The 24052-nt window shown below is 44.6% G+C and overlaps 1 protein-coding gene across 1 annotated transcript in view; it reads right to left on the bottom strand.

Annotated features, from left to right (window-relative positions):
* Positions 1-3563: 3563 nt before the first annotated feature.
* Polr2G (DNA-directed RNA polymerase II subunit Rpb7) overlaps positions 3564-24052 on the bottom strand; it is a 43741-nt gene continuing 23252 nt past the window's right edge. Inside the window, exons 6-8 of the mRNA XM_050181574.2 lie at positions 21673-21744; positions 11921-11954; positions 3564-3952 (exon numbers count right to left, since the gene is read on the bottom strand). Coding sequence (XP_050037531.1) covers positions 3942-3952; positions 11921-11954; positions 21673-21744 — 117 coding nt within the window. The 3' untranslated portion in view covers positions 3564-3941. The remainder of the gene's footprint in view (positions 3953-11920; positions 11955-21672; positions 21745-24052) is intronic.

Genomic DNA, 24052 nt, shown 5'->3' with positions numbered 1-24052 from the left:
GAAACTGCAGCATCTCCTTTTTTTTTTTTTTTGTGAGTCAGAGCATAAGAGCTGCTGCGCGTGACTGCTGTTGATTCCGATTTCGGGGCAATCTGACTTGGCCTCACGTTGGTTACTGAGTGAAATACACAGGATGTCCCAACTATCATGCACCAAGCCTTAAAAAAAGAGGAACTGCATTTTTCGAACAAAACCTAGTGCCTATTGTTTCCAGTGCAGCGGAGTAGCTGTCAGTAATTTTTTCGTTGCTGATATTTAATTAGGTAATTATAATTAATTATCTAACTCGAGAAGTATTGTCACATTTATTGAAGTATCAAAGAGGCATTTGTAGGCACCCCTAAATGACACCTAACTGCGGTATTTTCAGCAACGTACTAATTGCATACTAATTTTCTCCGACTGGTAAAGAAACCTCACGAAAAATGAAAATTACCATGTGACTGCGCTCCACCCGCATCATAAAGCAGCGCGCTCAATTAATCTGATTGAAAGAAACTGCTTTGCCTGTCGTAAACCCGAAGAGACAGCGCATCAACTTGATAATGATACGGAAGGAGCACCGACAGCAGGTTTCGCGAATTCGCAGCTATTCCTTCCTTTCATTTCTATGTCGCACTTATTATCCATCTCTCAAGGCCGACTGATCACATTGACAACAAAAGCCCCTTGATGACGTGGCCGAAGCACCGCTCTGACCCCGCACGAAATGCGAAAAGCAATGTATTAGGCATAGAATGTTTCAGAATCCCGGCTTGGCTCGCACTGCATCGAAAGAGTGTGTGCGCAGCTTTATTTTTGCACCAGAAACTTGCTTCGCACCAAAGCCAAATTAAAGTGACGGTTTTATTTTTGATGAAAGTGTATGCGTGCTGCAAAAACAGGTTGGCGGTAAAATATAAAAGCGAAATAAACAGACCAGGAAGCGACTAACATGTAGGGAAAAGACAAAACAGTTGCGTTCAATAACGCAAATGTACCACTTCTAAATGAGCTGAACTGGCAATAGGGACGTCTGCACACACACAAAAAAAAAAGGCCAAGCAGAATCTTCGCTGGGATTTATCTGAATGATGCGTAAGCATTTCATAATACTGACATGCTGTTTTATAATATTATGCTGGTGCATTTCGTATAATTGCGAAAATGACCGCAAAAGATCCGTGAAACAGAGAAGCGGGGTTGAAACATCGAACTGTTACGCGAGACCTGCACAAGGCGAAGTAGAAGAGGCGAGTAGAAGCAATGTTAAATGGTGTTATAGATAGCCCACAGCGGATGTGAATGCGGGATGAAATGACCAGGGAGGTGTAGCAACTGATGGAAATATATGCAACATTTTTTAGGTACACTGAACCATTGTGAACCCTGATCAACTGTGCTCTGGCAGCGGCTGCGTCTGGCGTGGCAGTGTGGCCCGTACCTTGAAAGCGTTTGCGAAAGCGGCAGTGTGCGGCATGTGCTGAGAGCTCCGTGAGCGCGGTGTTCTCACTGCTTCGTAGGCCTTGGAGCGAGAGGCAGCACGCAGGTGAATTCGCTCGCTGCTGCCGGCACCATGTTAAAAGCGATTGTCTTACGAGTCAGGCAGAGGGACGGTTTTTCCGTTGGGTAAGGATAGGAATGCTTACGCATTTAAAATCATCAGATTTCAGTGTGTCCTTATTATCTATGAATTCGTAAGCGCTGTTGAACACCAGCTGCTGCCTAGAGGACGTGTTCGATTAGGTCTCCTTCTGCAGTTATACAGTACCAAGTCCGCTTTATCATATCTTCTGTCGCTTTCTTGATGACCGACACTGGAATTCTACGGCAGACATTCGTTATCCTTGTCTTGAGCCCACATCACGTCCGTGTCGATCGTGTAAACACGATCTTTCACATAACCCCCAAAAAAAGAAATCGAGTGGAGAGAGGTCAGGTGACCTAGACGGCCAAATTACAGGCCTGTGCCTTCCAGTGTACATTGCCCATGAAAAGTCGACTCCAGCCAGTTTCATGCTCGGTTGCTGCTGCATGCTGGCCGATCACTTATTTTGCCGATACCACAGAAGTGGAAGACGTGACAGCGGGACTTCGCTGAGAAACTCATGCAACTGCTCTTTATTCTAAACATAGGTGCATGATAGTTAATGGGGACACCCTGTATATAATTATGACCTCTGTGCACAAGTGACGATGTTTCTATCCCTAATGAATTTCCTTTCTTTTTTTTTCATGAGTCGTTAGCATTGCTTACTGGAAGGAGAAGCAATACCGAGACATTCACCTGCATTTCAGATGTCGTTGATAAAGGTTTCTGCATAAAGGTCACTGATGTCCGCAGGTTATTTTAAGGGTCAAAAAAGCACACAAAGCAATCTGAAGTGAGGTGAACATACAGCAACATATTCATTCTCTAGGCATCGGCTATCCATACTTTTAGACAGAAATTTTAATTGGCTACCCCTTCTCTTTCAAAAATACAAAGTTTGTCCTGTGTGTATATTTAAATGCATTGCGTATGTGGATGGTGTTTACAGTGGAAATTTAAAACAATGTTGAAGTGAGAACATACGGATGAGGCAGCCACCTCTATAGCTTCTAATGCACTTTTCCTCCTATTGTCAAGATTTGCAGAAATAAACTAAAAGTATGAATTAAAAGCCGTGCACATCCATGCCAACAATGATGCAATAACCTATTAGCCACAATAAAGTTTTAAGTGAAAAAAATCAAGGCAAATAAAAAAAAAAACCTCAAATGATGCCGGTGACAAAACTCTGGTAATGACAATTTAGGTCTGGGGGGGTGGGGGCAAACATTTTTGCGCATATGCGTTTGCTGCTAGATTATATGGATATTTAATAGGAAACTTGAGAATGTATCGAAGTATCTTAAAATACAAATGAAAAGTGTTTTTCTGGACACAATAATTGCGATAGTATCTTGTATCTGTATCTCAAATACTTGTTGCCTGAGTATCTTGTACCACATCATGATATAACTGCAAAGTACCTTCGCCCAACCCTGCAAGACCTGCATGGTCACGCACAGCAGCGCCATGTGCAGATGCTGCCGGAGTAGAATGCCACCCGGTGCCTTGCGTGCTATGGAAGACGGCGCACTTCTTACCTTGAGCGCACGAGCTCAAGCCACCATCTTCAGCTCGCCCTGGCAAGCTTTCACTCGCACCCACAACAAATGGAACGCCGCCATGATGTTATCGCACTTGGATTTCATATGAAACATCACGGTGACGCCGATGGCGGAAGTTTGCTTGGGGTGTCCATATAGTTACTGTATCACAATATGATCAACACAAGCTTACAAGTTATAATTCAAAGAGGAAACAAGTGTAGCTAAAGAGACAATGAAAATGCTAGAGCCCTCTGCTGAAATGGTACAGGTTCAGTCACGGGGGAAGGCCTTCAAGCAGAAAACAAGCGGTTTGGCCTGTCACTTTCTTTTCTTTGTTGCATGGTGATTCATGTTGCCCATCTCGTGTCTTATTCTGTCGCGATATTGTCGTCTTTTGTCTTACCAGGTACAAATACTACACTGATAGCAGACGACAGTCGTTCTGCTGGAGTCAACAAGATAAAAATTTATTTTACTTTCTGTACAACAGGGCTTAATTAAAAATTTAACACCAGGAATATCCGAAAACAAAATTCACATTCCACCCTTACTTACACACAAGCATTGCTTTTGAGAAACAGCTGAGCCAAGCCATGGAGCCATTTTTCGGACAACCAAGGAATGTAAATCGAGAAAAGAATAACCCTTGACACATGATTTCCCTTATCATTTTAAGTGCACCTGAATGTGAACCAAGATTTGCAGTCTCCACCAAATAATGTGTACAATTTGCACACAATGACACTTCTGTACTTCTTCGCAGAGGTTGTAGCTATGACAGGTAGGTGACTATGATGAGATATGAAGAGCACCGGGCTGCAGGTTCAGCTCAGACCTGTAAAAACAATGTGAGAGACAGCACAGCAATGACCAGCGTCAGAAGCATGCATGTTTACTAAGATCACATTTTTAAGTAAAGAAGGAACTAGGAAAGAGAACTAAACTTCGAAACAACAAATACGCAGGTAGCAAATTACCAGATGTAACAAACCTGAGTTAAAAATTGTTTAATTTTATTCTACAGTGCTCGCAGAATGAAACGTGCCAATCCAGGGCAACCTAATGCACATACTTTCGTTTCCACTGGCTGCACTTTGTGTCATATCGATGTAATTTTGTTGTGTACTCTTAGAAAGGAGTTCGCGCCACCTTTGGTGACCAGATTCCTAGCAACATGACATAATACTCTGGAGGGATTTGCATATCTGCAGGGCTCTACTAAATTCTCCCTGTTGTGTCTCATTCCGTGAGCACTGTACATATCGGCATGCATGCCCACAATGAATATAGCATACAATGAAGGTAGTTTCGTGTTGGATATGACTTAGTTATAAAAACATTCAACTTAGCGCAAATATACTGCAATAAAGCTTTTGTTTGGGCCAGTTGGTTCATAGCTGAAAACCTTAACAAGTAGCGCAGAAAAACGTGGACCAAGAAAGACAACAAGTACACAGGACGGGTGCAAACACAAAAACGAGCTCAGAGGACTATAAATATATTACAGAAATATGTTGTTTTTTTACGCTACTCGTCAAGGTTTGCAGCAATGAACCAACTGGGCCAAAAAAAAGCTTTATTGCAGCATATTTCTAGTCCTCTGGACTCTCCCTTGTGTTTGTGGCCGTCGTGTATACCTGTGTCTTTCTCAGTCCATGATTTCTTGCACTACTCATCAAGGTTTTCAGTTGGTACAAATGTTTTTTGTAAAGAAGGCAGTTAACAAGCATGTCAACTGTCTTTGGCGAGGCACGATAAAGAGAGGGTCATCTTACAAGGTATTTTAGATACATCTGTGCATTGAAATGTCGTTGGTTTTTTTTGTGCTTCGTGCCCAATATGTATCTAGTGCATGTGCAACAAGTGCCATCTTGGTTTTGTTTTGTTAGTGAATTCCTGCATCTTTCTTTTTTGCTTCTTTCTCTCTCTCCCTCTTTCTGCCTTCCATGGAAGTAACAGCACCGTGGTCCATGCACGATTAGCTAGTGATTGGGTGGCTCCAGCGGCTTTACAGCTTTCCTTGTCTCAGATAAGAAGTTGTGGTTGGGCTTCTCGAGCAAGCCCAACCACACCCTGTGACCAATGATGATGCGGTGGTCTTCTCTGACGGTCACCTTGTGCATCATCTGCCATGTTGATTCGTTGCTGCCTGTCTGTGTGCTCTGCTCCACTCATTGCTAGCTTTCCAATCGCTCGTCGCACTTTCTAGAGTCTTCACAGTCATTATGATCTATCGCCATGCCTTCTACTCTGATAGTTTTATGTAGCCTGCCCGATGGTTGCGTGGTCGAACATAATGCATGGAATGAAACTACACGTGTTCATTCAGTGGTTCGGTGCACAGAAGCGTTCCATGAAGTTTGTCCGCATGGCAAAGCTGATTCTGGCGAAGCAGGCCACTAAAAATGATTACGCCGAACCTTCAGTGACTTAGCTTCTGTTCTATCGGTACAGGATAATGATTGCGTTGACGCTGCCAGTGACGTATCCACTGTACCGTCAGTACAAGAATGCATTGTTTCAAGTGTGCCTGGTGTCCCGAATGCATCGACCTTGGCAATCTCAGCCTGCACGTGGACTAGGCCAGAAAATAAAGCTAGCAAAACAAGAAGCAAAGGAAAGAAGTGTGCAAAGACTTTCTAGCTATTCTGCACAGTTATTTTATGCCTGGAAATGTGTGGAAATGTGTATGTAACTTTGAAAAACTGTTTTCTCAACATGAACTGTTTGTTTGGTCTGGCTGTTTAGTCCAGCAATATCTCCGAAACTGCTCCACAAATTTCCATCTGGTTTATTTTTATTCTGTACCGCAATCAATTTCCTAGGGCAAGACAAACTCGTCTTTTTCTATATATTGTGTCAGGAATTTGTGGTAAAGAAATAAAATTTGACAACTGCAAGTCCAATCAACAGCACCAATATCAGTTCTGTGCTAAAAGTTTTCTGCAATGAAACTTTAAAAAAGGGCTCTGTCTTGCCCTGAGGTACCTATCGAGGCATCATCATAAAGAATTTCACAGTGCCAGCACATATTGCTATTTCTCCAGGCCCTGCCTAAGCGACCCAAGTAAAATATTCTGATATTACTCCCGTAACTTGAGAACCAGCATGCATGTAGCCCCATGAAGTTTTGTAGTTTACCAGGCGTTTGTGCTACGAACATACCCTGAAAATTTTCTTTCATATATCTCAAGAAACAAAGTTAGTGTTCAAGGGCAAACTTGCTAACCCCTTAAGACCATAAAAGCACAAGCTGTACTTGTCCTGACAGTAGATACCAGCACTGCCAAAGATAGTCACAATGCCCTTTTCTATGCTTTGCAGTTAACAAGTCATAACAAGTAACAAGTCATCAGTAACAAGTCGTTTCACTGGTAACTGTCGGCCCCACATATCATTCCATGACATACAGCACAAGCAGAATATGGATGAGCAGAAGGAACAGACGGGCGAGCACTGTCTTCTTCTGTCCATCCTTGTTCAATTTGCACTGCTTTTCACCAGGAATGCAAACCAGCTTGCCCAACTTTCAGCCGTGTTACACCTCATTCCACAGTTCACATTTATTTTGCTATCAGAAGTTAATGTTATTGCAGACTTCTATGTACACTGAGAAGCACTCCCCACTGACATCTCCTTCACCATTTCCACTTACTATAAGGAATAAACTATGCAATACGCTACAACGAGCAGAAAAGTGATAGTTTGATATGTTGCCGGTACCTCCTTTAAACCAAAAGCAAGGGTCTGCCTAGTCACCTAGTCAATCCAGTTATATCTGACTTTGCCCAAACAATGGCACAAGCAAATTTGAGCCGCTAAGTCATGTGAAGAGCTGCACTTGAAGCTTGTCACGTCAGCTGCACATCTCCAGTTTCGTTCCTGGGCCATTTCGCCTGCTGCAATTTTTTTTCGCACCAGAAGTGCAACTTTCATCGTATGCGACACAAATCATAATTGCCCTCATCGAAGGTGGCCTGCTATGTGCAACCAAAAAGTTGGTTCAACATTGTGCCGATCACAGTGAATGGTGCGATTTTTGGTTATCAACACCAAAAACAAATAAAAGAGGAGATGGGACGGTCTGTCAAAATTACGCCGAGTTATTTTGTGGTTTGTTTTGGTTATAATGATGGTCGAGAAGTGTAGTCTTTTGTTCAACATATCCGGAAAATTGCAACTAATTGTGTGAAGCCGGCGATTGCCAAATTCAGTATGTAACATCAGTACTGACGCATGAATGGCAAAGCAAACTCTCGTACTGCACATTACATTCCTTCATTTCTACAACAAAACCTCATTAATTCGGAAAACCAGATAATTCAGAGTCATCCTCTGATGCCGGCAGGAGTATGCATTATTCAGTGGCATCAAATTCAGGATAATTCAGGTGTATTTAGCCACACACTGGATAATTCAGACTCTCGAAGCACGGCGAGTGCAGATCACTGCAAATGTGCAATGCAAAAGAGCAAGAGTCACGGCAGCATCCAAATGAAACAAGGCGGCGGAATCCGCATCATACCATACAGGAACAAAATCTTCGTGCCAATTTGTGCATTTTTAGCCTTTATTCTTGCATTTACCACCATGCATAACACAGCACTGTCCACGCGAGTTCATAACTGAGTGGTTGCCATCCACGGCGGTGTTGATAGCAACCGTGGTTTCGTCTGCTCCTGTTGTGGCAAACAGAAGTTTGGTTTTCACTTAATGCAATGCGCGTGCAATGTCGCCAGACCTGCTGGCTACATCGCAACGCTGTTGCTAATGAGCTCACAGGCGAAAAACATAATCAGGATGCAGACGCTCTAGTGAAATGCATGTCTCGGATAAAAACACAGGTTCCATTGCATTTAATGTAACGTTATGAATTTTCCACAATTGCACGTTTAATGTTGTGGCCTGGTGGAAACCGAATCCTTAACTTCTTTCAGTGTGTTATTGCCAGATAACTATTGTTTCAATATTTTTATCTCTCAAATTTGATGGAGTATAATTTTTTTTCCTGCACAGAAAACAACACTCTTTATTTTGCGGACTATGTATCCGTAATGCACTTATATTGACCGTCATTTTTAGAGGTAATTACTTCTCTTAAACAACCAGTGTGGTCTACACATACATCGTTACAGTACAAGTCCACTGATAAGTTTTCAAGGGGCCGCAGAAAAAAAAACGTAACAGCCGGAGAAACTTAACAGTGAGGAAGGCCCCAAATCCCCACAGCGACATCAAACAGCTCCGAATTGTTGCCAGTACAGTTATTAGACGTCTCGGAGCTTGTACTGTGACTAGAGATGGCGTGTGCATGCATGTATAATTAAGGGACACATACTGTGTTTTCTTTTTACTACTAATATTTTCTTTCACGAACTACGTTCTGTGTCAGCGGCCTTTTTCCAATCTTAATACACGGTGTTGCTGCAAAGTTAACTTTACGGAACCAGTAAAAGCCACAATCACACCAAGACATGCTTATCGGGACTGACAGTCATACACTTCTGTCATTTCGGGGTGGAGCCATGGGCGGGGCGTGACAGGCTTAACCTCAAGTATACACTCATTGCTTCGTAACAATCTAGAGAGTCAATTTGCCTCTGCACAGCTAAATTTATGTGACTTGCCACCTTCAACGCAAGATGCCGGAGCATTGCAGAATGGTGATGAATGAAATGGGAACAAAATACATGGGAGTCAATGGGTTTCCACTCGGGATCACGAGAATGCTATGTAGCAGACGGGAAAATGAAATAGCGAGGAACGTATCAATGAGATTCCACTGAATATACTATGTATCATTGCAAATTTATTACTGTACATTTGGCTGCATTGACAGAACGTCTCTGGAGCCGACTACTACAAAAGTGCAAACAGCTTTAAATGCCCGCCACATCTTCTCGCACTGAATTTCAGTGACCGCTGTTGCACACTCCAAGATAAACCTAAAGCTTCAAAACATGTATTTCATTAGAAAACATGCATTACTTGCTGCTATTAAAGAAAGGTTAACATTATCATAAAGTATAGCCTTTCGCATTAGGGTTGAAAATTAATTCCGCGCATCCCACAAATTCTGGCAGCAAGCAACCGTGGCTGTTGCACCAGCAAAATTGCAGACATGTCAAAAGGACCCTCTGAAAATTGCATTTCGACATGTGCGGCTGCACAAGTTATTTCCCTTGAAGTCACGATATGTGAAATGGTCTTTACATGTTCAATTGCAACATGGCCTTGGACGGCTTCTTTGACTGCTAGTATTACGAATTTTCAAAGACTGCAATCATCACATAGCTTCACATGGTTCCAACTCTACCCTTGACGTCTCCATTGAAGAGGGCAGCAATTAAGCCAGGAAACTGCTGGAAAATGAGTGTTGCAAAGGAACCTACAATGATATGGCTACTGGAGTGCAGTCGGCCTCTATTTTAGTGGCAGGAGATAGAGATCTGTTGCATTTGGAGACCATACTTTGGCTTGCCTGTAGCAGCAGCCATGCAAATAGCCAACATACAGGCTGACGAGGTCACACGCAAGCACGTGCGCAGCAACACGGGGGCCAGCTTTTCTGGCCACTCGTGGAATAAAGACTTAATTTCTGGCTAATTCAATACTTCAGGCTCTGTTTATTCCCATCTTAGGTGGTTCCCACCAATTCCGAATCATCATCGAGTGCAGGTTATTGAGTGCGACACAGTCGATCCTGGATTTAGTATCCGTCTTGAAGGGAATCGCAAAATAGTTCAATATATTGACAATACAAAACATAAAATGTGCCTATTTGAAGCGTATCTGAGATCTCCCCACATCCCGGACAGCTTCTCGAAACCAGGAAATGCCGGTATTCATCGATTTGTTCTTCAAGGCCGTGTCGAATGCAAACAAACATGGACATATTTCTTGCAGACGAATATCGCAAGTTGCTCGGCGCTGCAGAACAATCTTTGATATACTGATGCAATGCTAACCCTAAAAGTGCGCGTCGCTCAACCATGCCCACCGAAGTGTGTGTTGCGCATTTTTTATTGAAGATAGAAATGAACACACCGTAAAAGTAAACCAGCCTGTTGAATATGCACTGTGCCGCTTTCACTGTACTTGTACCGCAAATCGCACCTGAACATGCCCGGGCGCATGTTCATTATAACACCAAAAACATGCCTTTTATAGGGGTGTCACACGGCTCACTTTCAATCGGGATCTAATTTCTCTGTCACGACTGGATCTTTTTCTGCAGGAGGGAGTCAATCGCAGTCAAGAATTTCAATCCAAATCGGGCTCTATCGCAACTGAAAGTGGCCGTGTGACACCGGTATGAAATGGCCGATCGTCACCCATGGCCATGAGCCACGCAGATTGTCTTGTCGGGTTTCGGAACTAACTTCCTGTTAGAACCAGTCATCCTCACTTCTGCACCACCTTGAAAAGTCAGCGCATTTCTACTCGTGTGCCGATCAGCGCTCCGACGCCTCGCGGTTCCTTTGTTCTCTGCCCTTTCCCTCTGCCTGCTTCTTCGGTGACTGCCTTCAGCTTGCAGAACATTTGAATCAATTCCCCCTCACATGTAATTGTGTGAGCAAGAAAAAAAACGCGCGCTCACCGCAGACGCCTAAATAGCACAGCGACAAGTCTTTTCATGAAACTGTGAATGCGGCATGCTGTAGTTGTTCAATCCAAACTGTGCAAAGATTCTTGCAAGTGGAAGTTGGGGTTTGTTCGTTCCGGCTGCTCACAGAACATTAAAATGCTATTCGCAGAAAGCCCTGGTCTACAACAAGACAAACCCAGTGCCGCAGCCATGCTGAGTTCAGCATCCCCTCCATGCTCGGCCTCATTCGGTGAAAAGACCGAGTGTCATCCACACTTTGTTGTCAAACGTGCATTGAAATGGGAGGCCGTTTGCATCCTTGCAGCAGAGTGCCAATCTGCTCTTGCCAATAATGAATGGCTGCAGTTTGCATGAGCCATGGTCTTATACATGTACATGCAGCAAGGAAAACTGAGAGAGTACCCAACTCGTTTTTCCTCCCAAGCAAGTACTTCCCTTCAGATTCAATCCCCTGTTTAGCAGCATCTGATAGAGTGGTACTGTTTCAAATTTAATATTACAGTTATAATGATATATCAATATTAAATTATTACTGTTATTATTAAATGTTTCTGACAACGGAAAGTGATCGCATGTCCATGAGGAGAAGTGCACTTGCACGGACACCGCGCGCCGCAGTGTTCGGTATATTGAATGCAGCCACGAACGGGAGCTCAATATTCGTGTAGTACATCACTATATTTTTTGCACGATTTCCAATGGAACTTTTCAACTCTAAGACATAGACAACAATTCAATGTGTCCCGAGTATGATGCGATACATCCAGGATCAACTGTATTCAAAGGGACTCTCTTTTGTTCAAACTCTGTTTCATTCACATAATTTTCAGGTCCACTTGGAGTTTGAAATAACGAAGTCCCAGTGCAGAAGCACAAGAAAAGGCGTACTATAAGTTGGCTGTAGAGAGCTTTAGCTTATCCATGAACATATTCTACATCGTGGAATACCGGGTCATCAGAGACGTGGACATGGGTAGTCACATCGGTGGCGCCATGCTGTGGCACAGAGTTTAACCACAGAGGAAGATGCATAACTATTATTGCAGTTATCAACCATATTATACTTAACTGCTGGTATAATGCATCTGCAGCAACACAGTTGTTAACATGCAGTTTTTTTTTTTTTCTCCTTTTATGAGAACACCCCTGTAACAAAAAAAAATGTTTTTGTATCAGATATTAACTGCCACTTACCAAGGTAGTCATCCATGAGCGTGCCAATGGCAAACTGTAAAACACAGAAACAAAAGAGGCAAATCAAGCATTGCAAATATTAAACAATTAAGAACACAACACACATAATGTCACACTATACGTGCTACGAAAGCAACAGCAAACCTGCCCAACACATAATTTCTGATATGCTGAGTTTGACACTCCAAAATGCTGATTCAAACACGAGAAACTTAAAAGGGCCCTGAACAACTTTTTATCGAAGTAAAGAAAGGCATTCGAGGTGAAAATAGGCTATTTCGGAAATACTTTGCTGCAAAAAGTACTTCAATGCGTTCAGCAGAAGCGGAGTTATAGGCAATCAAATCTGGCCTCCGCTGTGCTCCAATTCCTTCTTCAGCGCCTTGCACTGCGAAGCCTATGGCACAGCGGGGCATGCTCACAATGCTCCGGCTTCTAGATGTGACCATGGTGCACAGTTCAAATTTCATTTTGGATGTTAACGTAGATGCCATGCCTTCCACATTTGGTGCCTACGACGCGCTAAACATAAGCTAAACGCGGCTGTCCTCAGCGAGCCGCAGTGCGCTTAGCCGGTGAACTTGTGGTGGCACCCTACAGTGGCCACAGTATCTACGCCATGTAGCCAACTGCAGCTTGATGTCAGCTATCGGCCAATGGTACAAGCCGTGGTACAACAAAACCAAAACTGGCGGGTCCATCTTGTAAACGTGCTTTCCGAAGCAGACGACCGAGCTTGGTACTACCCAGTTCAGGACAGAGGGCGCATTTTAGCACCGTTTTCGCAGCGCCCCCTGGGCAATGCAAGAACCCCATACGAAGCGGCTCGCCTGACTGGCGTGTTTACTCATCGCTACTAATGGCACCGGGAAAACTAACCGTATTTTCACTTAAGAGAAACATAAATGTTCAGGCATTGATTGTGCTGATGAATTTAGGCGCTGTATTACAAGCTGCGGACGCATCGCAAGGACCCTCGGCCCCGGATAGACGGCCGGCGAGCTAGGCCTACATCTTCTCCCAGCAATCGCAAGCTCGCCTGGCAGGCTCGTTCGCTTCTGTCGGCGCCAATGAAATCAAATGTGCTGCAATTTAAGCGTCACATAACTGTGTATGCGTTGTGCCGACTAACATAGGCACTTCGTTATATGAGCTGCAAGCGATCGTGTCACAAGCGCAACCGGTGTCGGATTCGATGGCCCAGCGAGCTATGCCTGCGAGCTCCTGGCCATCGGCGGCTGCCAACGGATCCGATACTGCTAACGTGGCCTTGCGGAAACACGTTTGCAGTGTCATCGTTTGTTTCAAACAAGATAGCTGTGCAAATACGGTTGCTTTCACTTTTTGTGCAAAGTTACACAGCATTCTGAACTTCCAGGCAGGGGCGCCGATTCTGGGCGGAGCTACCCGCCGCTCGCTCATTCGTACCATGTGTCCCTAATCGCCGCATGCGGCAAGTCGCACACGACGCGTCATATGACAGATCGCATGGAAAATTGCTCCATGTGTCACGCACTTTAGACGTGACCAATGACTTTGCGACTCAGATATTGCGGCCGGCGATGGCGATGACGAACCTCAACAAAACCCTCGCATCGGCCACAATCATTGGTAAGACACAACAAATCGGCGTTGAACGTTGTGGCAGCGCAGTCAAGCTGATAGTGTGGGAAATATCCCGATGGACACGACAAAAACTGCAGTTGCAGCGACACGGAGCGTCCCACTACAAGTACAACAGCTAGAACAAGCAACAACAGAGGAGAAGAGCACATGTAAGCCGCATGGCAGCCAACGAAAATTCGTGACGTAGCCACATGACGTAGCGTTTTCTTGCCTATTTACAATACCGCCTGATTTCAATGTCGCGAGGTGCTCTGTTTTGTGGTTGGCTGCGCGCACACTTTAAGATTGATTTTAAATATGTTCTAAGTGATATTCGCTGCTGATATTTTATAGACGATGTGTGTGTGACCAACTAAATCGATCTCACAAGTTATCTCGCCTTTAAATTTTTGTGTCAGTACTCCTTTAAGTGTGAGAGTAACTTTACATGCCATGCTGCCTAACAGTGGTCGTGATAAACTGCTGCACACAGGCAGTCGGAGCGTTCTTTGCATCCTGGAACCATGTTTTATCATTATCTGTTTTATTTTCTATTCTTCCTACCTTGCATCATTGGTTCAGAAGAATCTAGTATGCATGCCAGCATAGGATGCCTTGTCAATGTATCAAATGTTGTTGCTGGACAAATTTAGGTAAAGTTTAGTTCTCTTTAAGACACAAGTGCACATACACTTTTATAGGCTTCTGTAAGTATTCATCTGCAAGGTCTTCCCATAAAACAGTGATGCCATAGTTATTAAATGTACGCCAAAGATCTGCACTAAATCAAGCTAGATTAGTTGAGTTTTTCTTCGAAGCTCTATCTTCACTCATTTGGCGAAAAAATGTTTGATTACTACATAAGACATTAAAGGCTAAACATCCATTTCTTGAATTTTGCTCTGATAACTCAGCACCGACACGTCGTTGTATGCCGCAGATTTCACAGTACTTTCTCGTATTTCAACTGTTTTAGCACATGGAAAGTTCTCGAAACTTGCTAGCTTGAATATTCAGCTTCTTTAGAATGCACATTAGTCCATTTTTACCAATGAACAAGTGGATTAGCCCAGAATAGATGCTATCGAAATCCATGACATCAATACGGAAGGTTCAGGGCGGTGTCACCACCCACGTTTTGTACTGAAGGTTTTTTTTTTACTTACCAAGCATCCTCTAACAGTAAGAGTAGCCACTTTGCTGTAGGAGAAGCGTAATTTACTAATAGCTAAACTTACTATTCATCTTTACTGTCCATTTAATGTCAAGGGGGAGCCTGGAATCAATGACGGCGTGCTGTACCGACACCTGAACAACACGAAAGAGATGGGTGCACCATATTTTGGCCATACACCAAAGTTGCCTCGTGAGAAGCAGCAAAATTCTGCGGGGCGCACACATCAGTTGTGTCGACCGTTATCGTAGCCGAAGGAGACGCTAATTTATCAAAAAACGACCCTGTGGTCTCTTCCTTACGCATCGGGCCTTCTGGGAAGAGAGGAAAGGAAAAGGGATGGGTTAGTGCCAAATTTATACACCATACTGACAGTCACTTTGTTATCAGCAAGATTATGCTCCACACCTTGGAACATGTTTCATCTACGACAAGACAAAATGTGAAGTTGTAATACGGCCCGCTGCGATTATTGAGCACACACCGACTGTGACGCGCGAACCACACAGCAGCGCATTTCTTTTGAGCACAGATAATGCACCCATAACACCTAACCTCGCTGATAAGGCAGGTGGATGTCAGAAAAAAGTGCAGCAGCTACTTATATCAGTGTTAGCATATCTGAGCATCAGTACAAGCTGCATCATTGCGCACTGTCACCAAATGTTGCTGAAACATCTGCGAAAACAGCTTCATCCCTTTCCTCGTATCCTACACTGACTTGCTGGTCAATCTCAGGTTTAACAGCGTTTTAAGCCAACCTGACTTTCGGTGGCATACTTTTTTTTCCCCCAATCTTTCAAGACTGTCGCGATTGTGGATGATGCAATAGGTGCGATCTCATCACCTTCAAAGCATCGATTTGTGTTTGTATGAACGGCCATCACATGCGCGTAGAACTGTGGCCAATGGCAATAGGGCTGCTGGCGATATGGAATTACAGTCATAAAGGAAGATCGCCTGCTGGTTGGTGGAGGCACTAGCGGCACAGATAATGTTTCACCATCTTGTACTCCCGCAAGTGTGCACAATATTTCGGGTTACAAATTTCCTACCGTATTTACCCATGTAAGACCCGCACTTTAATCTTTGAATTGTTTTTTACTAGATTACACCTTACACGAGGCAGGCTTATAGGTACTCAAGTGAAGCCTTAAACTGCGCTCCGACTCCTACGTACCGCAAAAACCACTTATATAATACAAGGCTTTTTGTCGAATTACTAGAGCCTCAAGTTCTCGCCTCGTGCTATCGCATTTACTTGAATCTAACACGCAATTTTTTCTAATAAAATGGGTACAAAAATTTCGTGCACACTAAAATCGAGCACGAGCCTAAATGGCCGCCTCATATGTGCTACGAGCCTAGCTGTCGTATCTTTCTCCACGTGCTGTAGTATGAGTACTTAGATTCATGGTTATATTGCGCTCAGTTTTACACAGACGATATTAAGTGAAGAACGGGACGTGGACGGACGTAGCGCAAACTACCAACTGTTTAATACAGTTAAAGAACACGCTTAATACAAGGAGATATGGCACGGCAGTGGGGGGAGGGAGATGTAAAAAGATATGACAAGGTGGCGACATGTGATCATTGTTCGGGTCAGGCATACATCGTTCACTTGCACCCGTTCAACCTGGCAAACTCGACCTCAGCTTTGATAAGCGCGATGGATGGAGTGCTTACGCACATCTCTTTTTCTTTAGCTATCGCAAGCGCCTCCCATATTTCTCGCCCTGTTTTTGATCTGCCAATGACTTAATATCGTCTTAATATCTTAATATCGTCTGTGTAAAACTGAGCGCAATATAACCATGAACGTTCACCAACTAGCCCCCTTCTTTGCTTTACTAAATGAGTACTTAGGCAATGCTGCCTTTAGCTTAGGTTAGTGGCACCGTCTGTCTTCCCGTTTTCTGTGTTTGCTCCATCAGCGTGGACGTGCCGACTGCAGACATGCCGAGTTCATCACGATGCCGCAATTAAAAGGAAAGTGATCAAGTGTGCAGAGACGGACAGAAATCAGGCCGCATCACGGGCGTTCGGAGTTACCGAAACTTGCGTGCGGGACTGGCGCAAACAGGGGAGGCGTTCTACACCGGCGGCTGCTACATACGGCGCAGCCACGCGGCCCCTATCTCGAAAGCAATCTGCAACAGAGACAAGAGTCTACGCATCTAGGCGCACCGCGGTGTGTTCTCGTCGCTTAGTTGCTGTCGAAGCGAGAGGCCGCACAAAGGTCAATTCCCTCGATCCTGTTGCCGCACTTCCTCACTCCAGCGCTTAAAGAGTTTCCGTTGTCGTTGAGTGAGACGTGTTCATGTTTGCTCCTGCGCGCATGACACCATGCTTGTTAATTTAGTTAGTAAGTGAATGTTTAAACATTTATATGGCTGATAAAACTACTATCCTTACTTTTCGTATAGCTGTCTAGTAATTTGCTGCCGCAACCGATGCTTCGACTTACGGGAGAAACTGCGACTTTTTTTATTTATCGCAACTTTAGTGCATTGGGAGTAAATTTTTTTGTTTTCTTTTCCAAATGAGAGAAAGTTGTATTTCTGTAGGAAAGAATGAGGTTCGCGGTACTGTAAAGGACTGTTTTTTGGGGTCACAGCAAACGGGTGCGCGTTACAAATGAGGGCACATTAGAATTGGGTAAATACGGCACATGCAGACCTAAACAAAAATTTTGGCCGAAAAGTCGGGCTCAGAGTTTTGGTTTCGTTGTTGCTACGTGGCTAACACGTGGTTTCATTAATGTTACGTGGCCATTGCAAGGTTTCGTTATTGTTGAGTGCGCATCTTGGCAGCACGCATGCTAACCATGCAAAGTACATCTTGTTTGTTATTTTCCGCAGTGAAGCAGCAAGATGTCACGGCCACGAAGATAGTACTCGGCTGCTTTCAAGAGAAAGGCAGTTTTAGCTGCAGAGAACATTGGCAAGTGGGCGGCCCGTTCGCAGTTCGGCCTCGCCAAGTGAAGCATTCTCGGATTAACGATGACAGAAGGACCCTCCTTTTGTCTGCAGTGGAATGCGAAGAAGGTTTCGCGTGCCGAATAATGGGCCATTCCCAGAACTTGGCTTGATGGAGTTAGAACGGCAACAGTCAGCCACGCATCTAGCTATGAGCATCGAGCTTATCCAGGCAAAAGCTAGTGATATTGCAAGAGAAAAAGGGAGCCCGAGCTCCGACTTCAAAGAGGGCAAGCACTAGGTCTATCCTGGACTTCCATTGTGCTAGCGAAATTCCATTTCGCAACAGCTGCAGAAATCGTTCCAAGAGCTGTTTGTGACTCTCCAGCACCACATTATTTTGTTGCACAAGTCCAAGATGTTTCAGTTAAGGTACATCGGCAATGCCAACCACACGCAGGTTTGTCTGGACATGCCATCACACCTCACCGTGCACGAAAAGGGCTCCAAACAAGTTAGTGCTCAGTCCACTGGCAACGAGAAGACGCGGGTTACCACCATGTTGTCGTGCGTGGCAGAGGGCCGCAAGCTCCCGCCCTATATTGTCTCGAAACGCAAGACAATGCCAAAAGGTGAGGAGCTGCCAAAAAATGTCGTATCGAGATCCGATGAGAAAGGCTGGATGAAGGAGGATCTCGTGCTCGAGTGGCTAAAGTCCTTGCGGCGTAGGTGGTGCAATATTCTCGCTCCGGAACGTGCCGGAAGTGGCAACGTACCGGAAGCGTTACGTTGCCACTTGGCCGACTCAATGAAGAAGCCGATGCGCGATTCCGGCACTGAACTCACCGTCACACCGGGTAGGACGACGTCTCAGCTGCAGCCTCTAGATGTATAAGTAGACAAGCTGTCCTAGGGTGCAGTCAAGCGACAATGCTACGCAAAATGGATGCGCGCAGGTGAGCCCGAAGTGATGTTGACTGGGCTGCTGAAGCAGGCATCACCAGCCATGCTGTGCGAGTGCACTGTGGACACATGGGCGAGCATCCCGAAGCATCTTGTGCGTCAATCTTTCAAGAAGTTCGGCATATCGAACGCACTCGATGGCAGAGAGGATGACTACCCATGAGAACACATGTAGGAAAAGGAACTGTTCGAAGAAAGCACAAGTGAGGGCAGCAATGACTGAAGTGCGGAGTCCGATACAAGTAAATGTTCTTGCTAAGTTTTCTCCCCTCACATTACATGCAGATGAAAGCTTATTTTTCTGTTTTCCGGACCGAAAATTTCGCCTTCTATTATATTCGGGTCTGTATTATATGCAGATTTTGACGGTAAATAACACAACCACAGGCAGCCGACTGTAAACACATTTACAGTCCCCAGCCGATTTTTCGGACACGGACAACGGCGCAAGAATGTCCGAATAATCAGGCAGCAGTAAAAAAAAAAGGAAATTGCAATGGTAAAATCAGTTTGGTTGCCTTTTAGTGTGACAGCACAGCATAAGATTATCTTAAAGGCCTTTACTCAGTAGTGCTCCTTTAATTACATACAGTTTACTTGGAATTTCATGACAGTCGAGGCCGCAGGTGCCTTCAACGATCACCCACCACACAGCCCGCGTGTGTCGCCGGTCGTTATGATGTGCGGATGCCACACACGCAACCTTGACTCCGAGACACTGCCAGTTTAATCTGTGCCACACATAATCCGTCTGGAGCTTTAGAGGCTTCACGGCCATATGCGAGCTGGCGCCATTCTGTCCAGTAAGTGCACACACGAGCTTGGCGGGCACTTGCAGTAGTTGCCGGCTGACCACCCACAAACCCAAACTCCACTTAACGCACGTAACCGTCAGTCCAGCCCGTGCATGTTATGTCACGCCTGATTGCCTATGTAGTCTACTGGTACAAGCACTTCAATAAGGGTGAAATTCCCGCAATGGCTTGTTACTCACTAAACCTAACACTAGTACTGCCAGTACTGTTGGCAACACTGGCAGTACTAGTGGAGTTGGCGACTTCGTCATAGTCGGTGACTATTAGCCGTGGTTTGGTAGGTTTGGCGCTAAGTGCAGCACACGGTGATAACGCCACCGTAGGCGGGGCTAGTGCCATATAGCAGCACGTTGCGGAAAAATTATTCAGGTATGTGCACTAGGATTACTAAAACATTTTTTTACATATTCTCACTCTCCAATGTTGGGATGCGGGCCTTACACGAGAGCGAATGGAGGGCGGCAGATTAGATAGCACCAGTCCGCATAGTGACACCTTGGGTCTTTTAGGTTTGTCGTCCCGGACTTACCAAGACTGCACGAGATGCTGCGCATGCCAACGCTCATTGGCTAAAAGCAGCGCCTCAGGCAGTCCTCGACAGTCCAAGAAAACCAATCGAAGACACTGCTTATTTACAAATTCTAGCCCGAGGTTCACTATCTTAGCAATGTCAGATGAGATGTGTGACTAAGCACACTTACGAATTTTCGCACATCATCTATCATTACGCCTAAAGACAAAAGTTATCACGGAGGGATTTCTTATACTTGTGAAGATTTCCTGCATCAGAAGAAACAACTGGTGAACTGTGTCTGAAATTGCGTGGTAAGAATGCAGTACTCATTAATAAAACATTTGGAAGGGACAACTCGATGGCCCAGAGTAACCATAACCAGCAAAGTGTGCGGCAACCATAGAGAACTGAGAGCCTCTATGTTATTTCAAACTACTAAAGAAGCAAGTAACAACAGCTGACAAAGTAGACATAACAAATTGACAAGTAATTCTATCATAAACTTTTAATATTTGGAAATTTTATCATTTACGCGACAAAGTGAAAAAATAAATCGATGATAAAACTCGCAGGATAGCTATGAGTGTGCAACACAAATGCTTCAGTGTCGGCAGTGTCGTGGGCTAGGTGTTTTCACTCTAGATTTCTAGCTTGTTGAATCCCTCGGGGGTCTGAAGGTCCTGCTTCCTCCGTGACATTTCAGTGTAAAGGATGGTTCATAGCATTCTGCTTTAAACTACTGCACTCCTCCATAATGCTCTGAAGTGCTCACCAGCTTTCTAAGCATACACTGACACACGGCATGATGTTAAAAAAACCATTTGGTTGACGTGGCAGCACAAGCCCTTGCCACCACCGACTTGCAAAGGAATAGGCAAGGTGTGACTGCATCGCTGAAAAGACTTCCACGATACTATGGGCACAATTAGTGAGGTCTGCTCCCTACGACTGGCCGTGAAGCATGGAGGGCTACGCCATCTGGTGGTGCTGCAGAAAACCGAGTTTTGAGTCACATGACCGAACTCTCCTCTCTCATTCGCGGATGTGCACACCATGTGCACTTCCACTGAGGAGAGTGAGGAGAAACAACGAGGCCTGACAAATGAGAAAAGAGGACAATGCTAACAAGACAAAAATGAGGAACGAGCTAAGAAAAGCTAACACTTCAAAACATAAGAAGCCAACAAACACTGACACTGGCTTCTTATGATATGACTACGGTAATCAAAATCGGGCCCCTCGGTTAACCCCCTTTCCACTCTAACACTTCAAAAGTCCTTCACATATGTATGCCCAATCTTGTAACTAATAATACATCAAATACAACGGAGTTGTACAAGTAAGTTCTCGCCCCTTCCGAAATTACTAGGGATTTGTTTGCTGGCTAACAACATTGCTCGAATAGAGCCGCAGTTGCTGTTGCGTTTGGGTGTGGTCATGGCTGGCTGTTCAGCACACAAAACATAAGCCACTAAATGGCAACCAGCCTCACTAATTTTAAGTTGTGCCATCGTACATTGTTCATCGTCAAAGAAAAGTTTTCCACCATCCAGACTGCAGCACAAGCTCACAAAATAAAAGAGATTGAAGTTGTGCCACCGTACATTGTTCATAGTCAAAGAAAAGTTTTCCACCATCCAGACTGCAGCACAAGCTCACAAAATAAAAGAGATTGACATTCTTCATTTGCCTTTTGGTTATGCATGCCTTCTCACAACAGGTCCCCACACACCAGAATTTAACAGTGCGACAGTACTTACAATGTCTGATGCATCCACTCTGGTGCCCACAATCTTTAGCCTGATCTCATCGTCTTGCTGGATGATGATGTCCTGGAAAGCAAATGGCACATCAGGTCACAGCTGCTAGCAGGCAGTACACAAGCTAAATAAGATAAATCAACAAGCAAAATTGTATAATCCAAAGCACATCCCTAGTTCCTGTGCTACCTGTATGCGATGCCAACTGTGACAGCCGTCTGAGACTCTCAGCTCACCCATCACATCGAAATTTTAGAACTACCTACACAGCAAATGTAAAGCCCTTACATACGTAAATAAATAGTGTTCTCTTCACTGCATACACTACAAGTTTGTACAGCTTACATACGCCTAGTCTATACACATGCGTACATGTCTGCTAAGAAATGGCATTGGTAAACATGGCAGCACTTCGTGACTTTGATTCAATGCCGACTGCTGCAATGGCTGCACTCTTGTCACTGTTCGATTGCTGATAAATACTGGATCAAGATCTCGCTTCTTCAGAGCTCACTAAAATTGAAAGTATTAAGCGGCAAAATCCGTCCAGCTTTTGAGATTGTTCTGTGATTTTGGCATCTTCAGGCCCTGCAAGATGCATCGACATACAGATGCCGCTTTGGTTGTTACTCGTCTTTGATTGGACAGGTTTGACCCACGGCACCTGATGGCATCACTTTCATAATATTCCAAAAAGTGCTTGAGGTTAACATACGTAGAGCCCTGAAAGTTATTCTAATCCTTTAACCCGCAAAACATCCAAGCTGTACACAGCCTAACACGTTGTGCCAATACTAGCACCAAGCGTGAGCCTTACTTGTTCATGGTGCATCTGTTTGCATTGCTCTCCGGTAATGAGTCACGTGTGTCAGCTCATACCACTGGTAATTGCTTGCTTTCAGTACTCATGCATATTGCTTCGTAATTTGCATTTACTTTGACGTCTCGAGTGTAGAGAATAGTACTATTTCGTACTATTGTAGATTTATATGATTTAAGAAATCTCTGCTGAAGTCTTACTCAAAAGTATTTTCATTGAACGTAAGGGGTACACAATAAAATTGCTATGCCGTATTTACTTCAATCTAACGTGCACTTCTTTCTGATTAAGCGGGTCCAAAAATTGTGTGAAAGTTAGAATCGAGTACAACCCGAAATCTGCGTTACCACATTGCCACCGGCATTTCAAAATGGCCGCCTCGTACGCACTTCTAGCCTAGCTGCCGTAGCTTCCTCCATGTGCTGTCGTATGTGTGCTTAGGCATTTTGTCCACCATCCGTCTTCCTGTCTTCTGCGTTTGCTCTCTCAGCATGGAAGTGCCGACTGCGAAGACATGCCGAATTCATCACGATGCCGCAATTAAAAGGAAAGTGATCACTTCTGCGGAGACCGAAGGAAATTAGGCCGCATTACGGGCGTTCAGAGTTCCCAAAACGTACGTGTGGGACTAGCACAAACAGGAGAGGCATTCTACTCCAGTGGCTGCTACGTACGGCGTGGCCGCACAGCCCATATTTTGAAAGCGATCTGCGATGGAGACAAGAGTCTACACATGTAGGCGCACTGCACTGTGTGCTCATCGCCTAGTTCGCGTTGAAGCGAGAAGCCGCACAAAGGTCAATTTGCTCGCTCCTGCTACTTCACTTCCTCACTCCAGCATTTTGATAAAGAGTTTCCGCGGTCATTGAGTAAGACGCGTTCATGTTTGCTTGCGTGTGCATGACACCATACTTGTTAGTTTAGTAAGTGAATGTGTAAAAGTTTGTACGGCTGATAAAACCACCACCCTTACTTTTCTACTGATTTGCTATCGCAATCGATGCATCGCCTTTCGGACGAAACTGCGACTTTCTTTATTTATTGCACTTCAGTGTATTGGAAGTTAATGTTTGTTTTTCCAGATGAGACAAAGTTGTATTTCTGTATAAAGGAATGAGGTACATGGCAATGTAAAGGGCCTTTCTTCTTTCGGCCACGGCATACGGGTGTGCCTTACAATCAAGGGCATATTTCCCGCCTTTCATTTTTGGTGGTGGGGAACAGGTGCGCGTTAGAATCGAGGGTGCGAACAGTAAAACCTCGCTAATTTGACACTCAGTTATTTGGGAAATTGTGCAAACAATGCGGACTCGTCCTTTGGTACCAGGCAGGCGATATGCTTTATTTCATGGCGTCAAACTCTTGTTACTTTAAATGTGTCGGTCTGACCCATATTCATTCTGACAACTCCTAGAGCGCGGCAAGCCCAGAGCACCATAAATGTACGATGTAAATGAGCAAAACCATTGCTAGTGTCCAACCAAAACGAAGCAGTGGCATTCGCATTACCATGATCATCATTGGAAAACCTATGGGAACACCAGAACGCTTAGTGCCTAT

Source organism: Dermacentor andersoni, chromosome 7 (genome assembly GCF_023375885.2).
Source record: "Dermacentor andersoni chromosome 7, qqDerAnde1_hic_scaffold, whole genome shotgun sequence".
NCBI classification, from domain to species: Eukaryota; Metazoa; Arthropoda; class Arachnida; order Ixodida; family Ixodidae; genus Dermacentor; species Dermacentor andersoni.
Note: the sequence above shows the minus strand (reverse complement) of the source record. Positions and strands in the feature narration are given on the sequence as shown.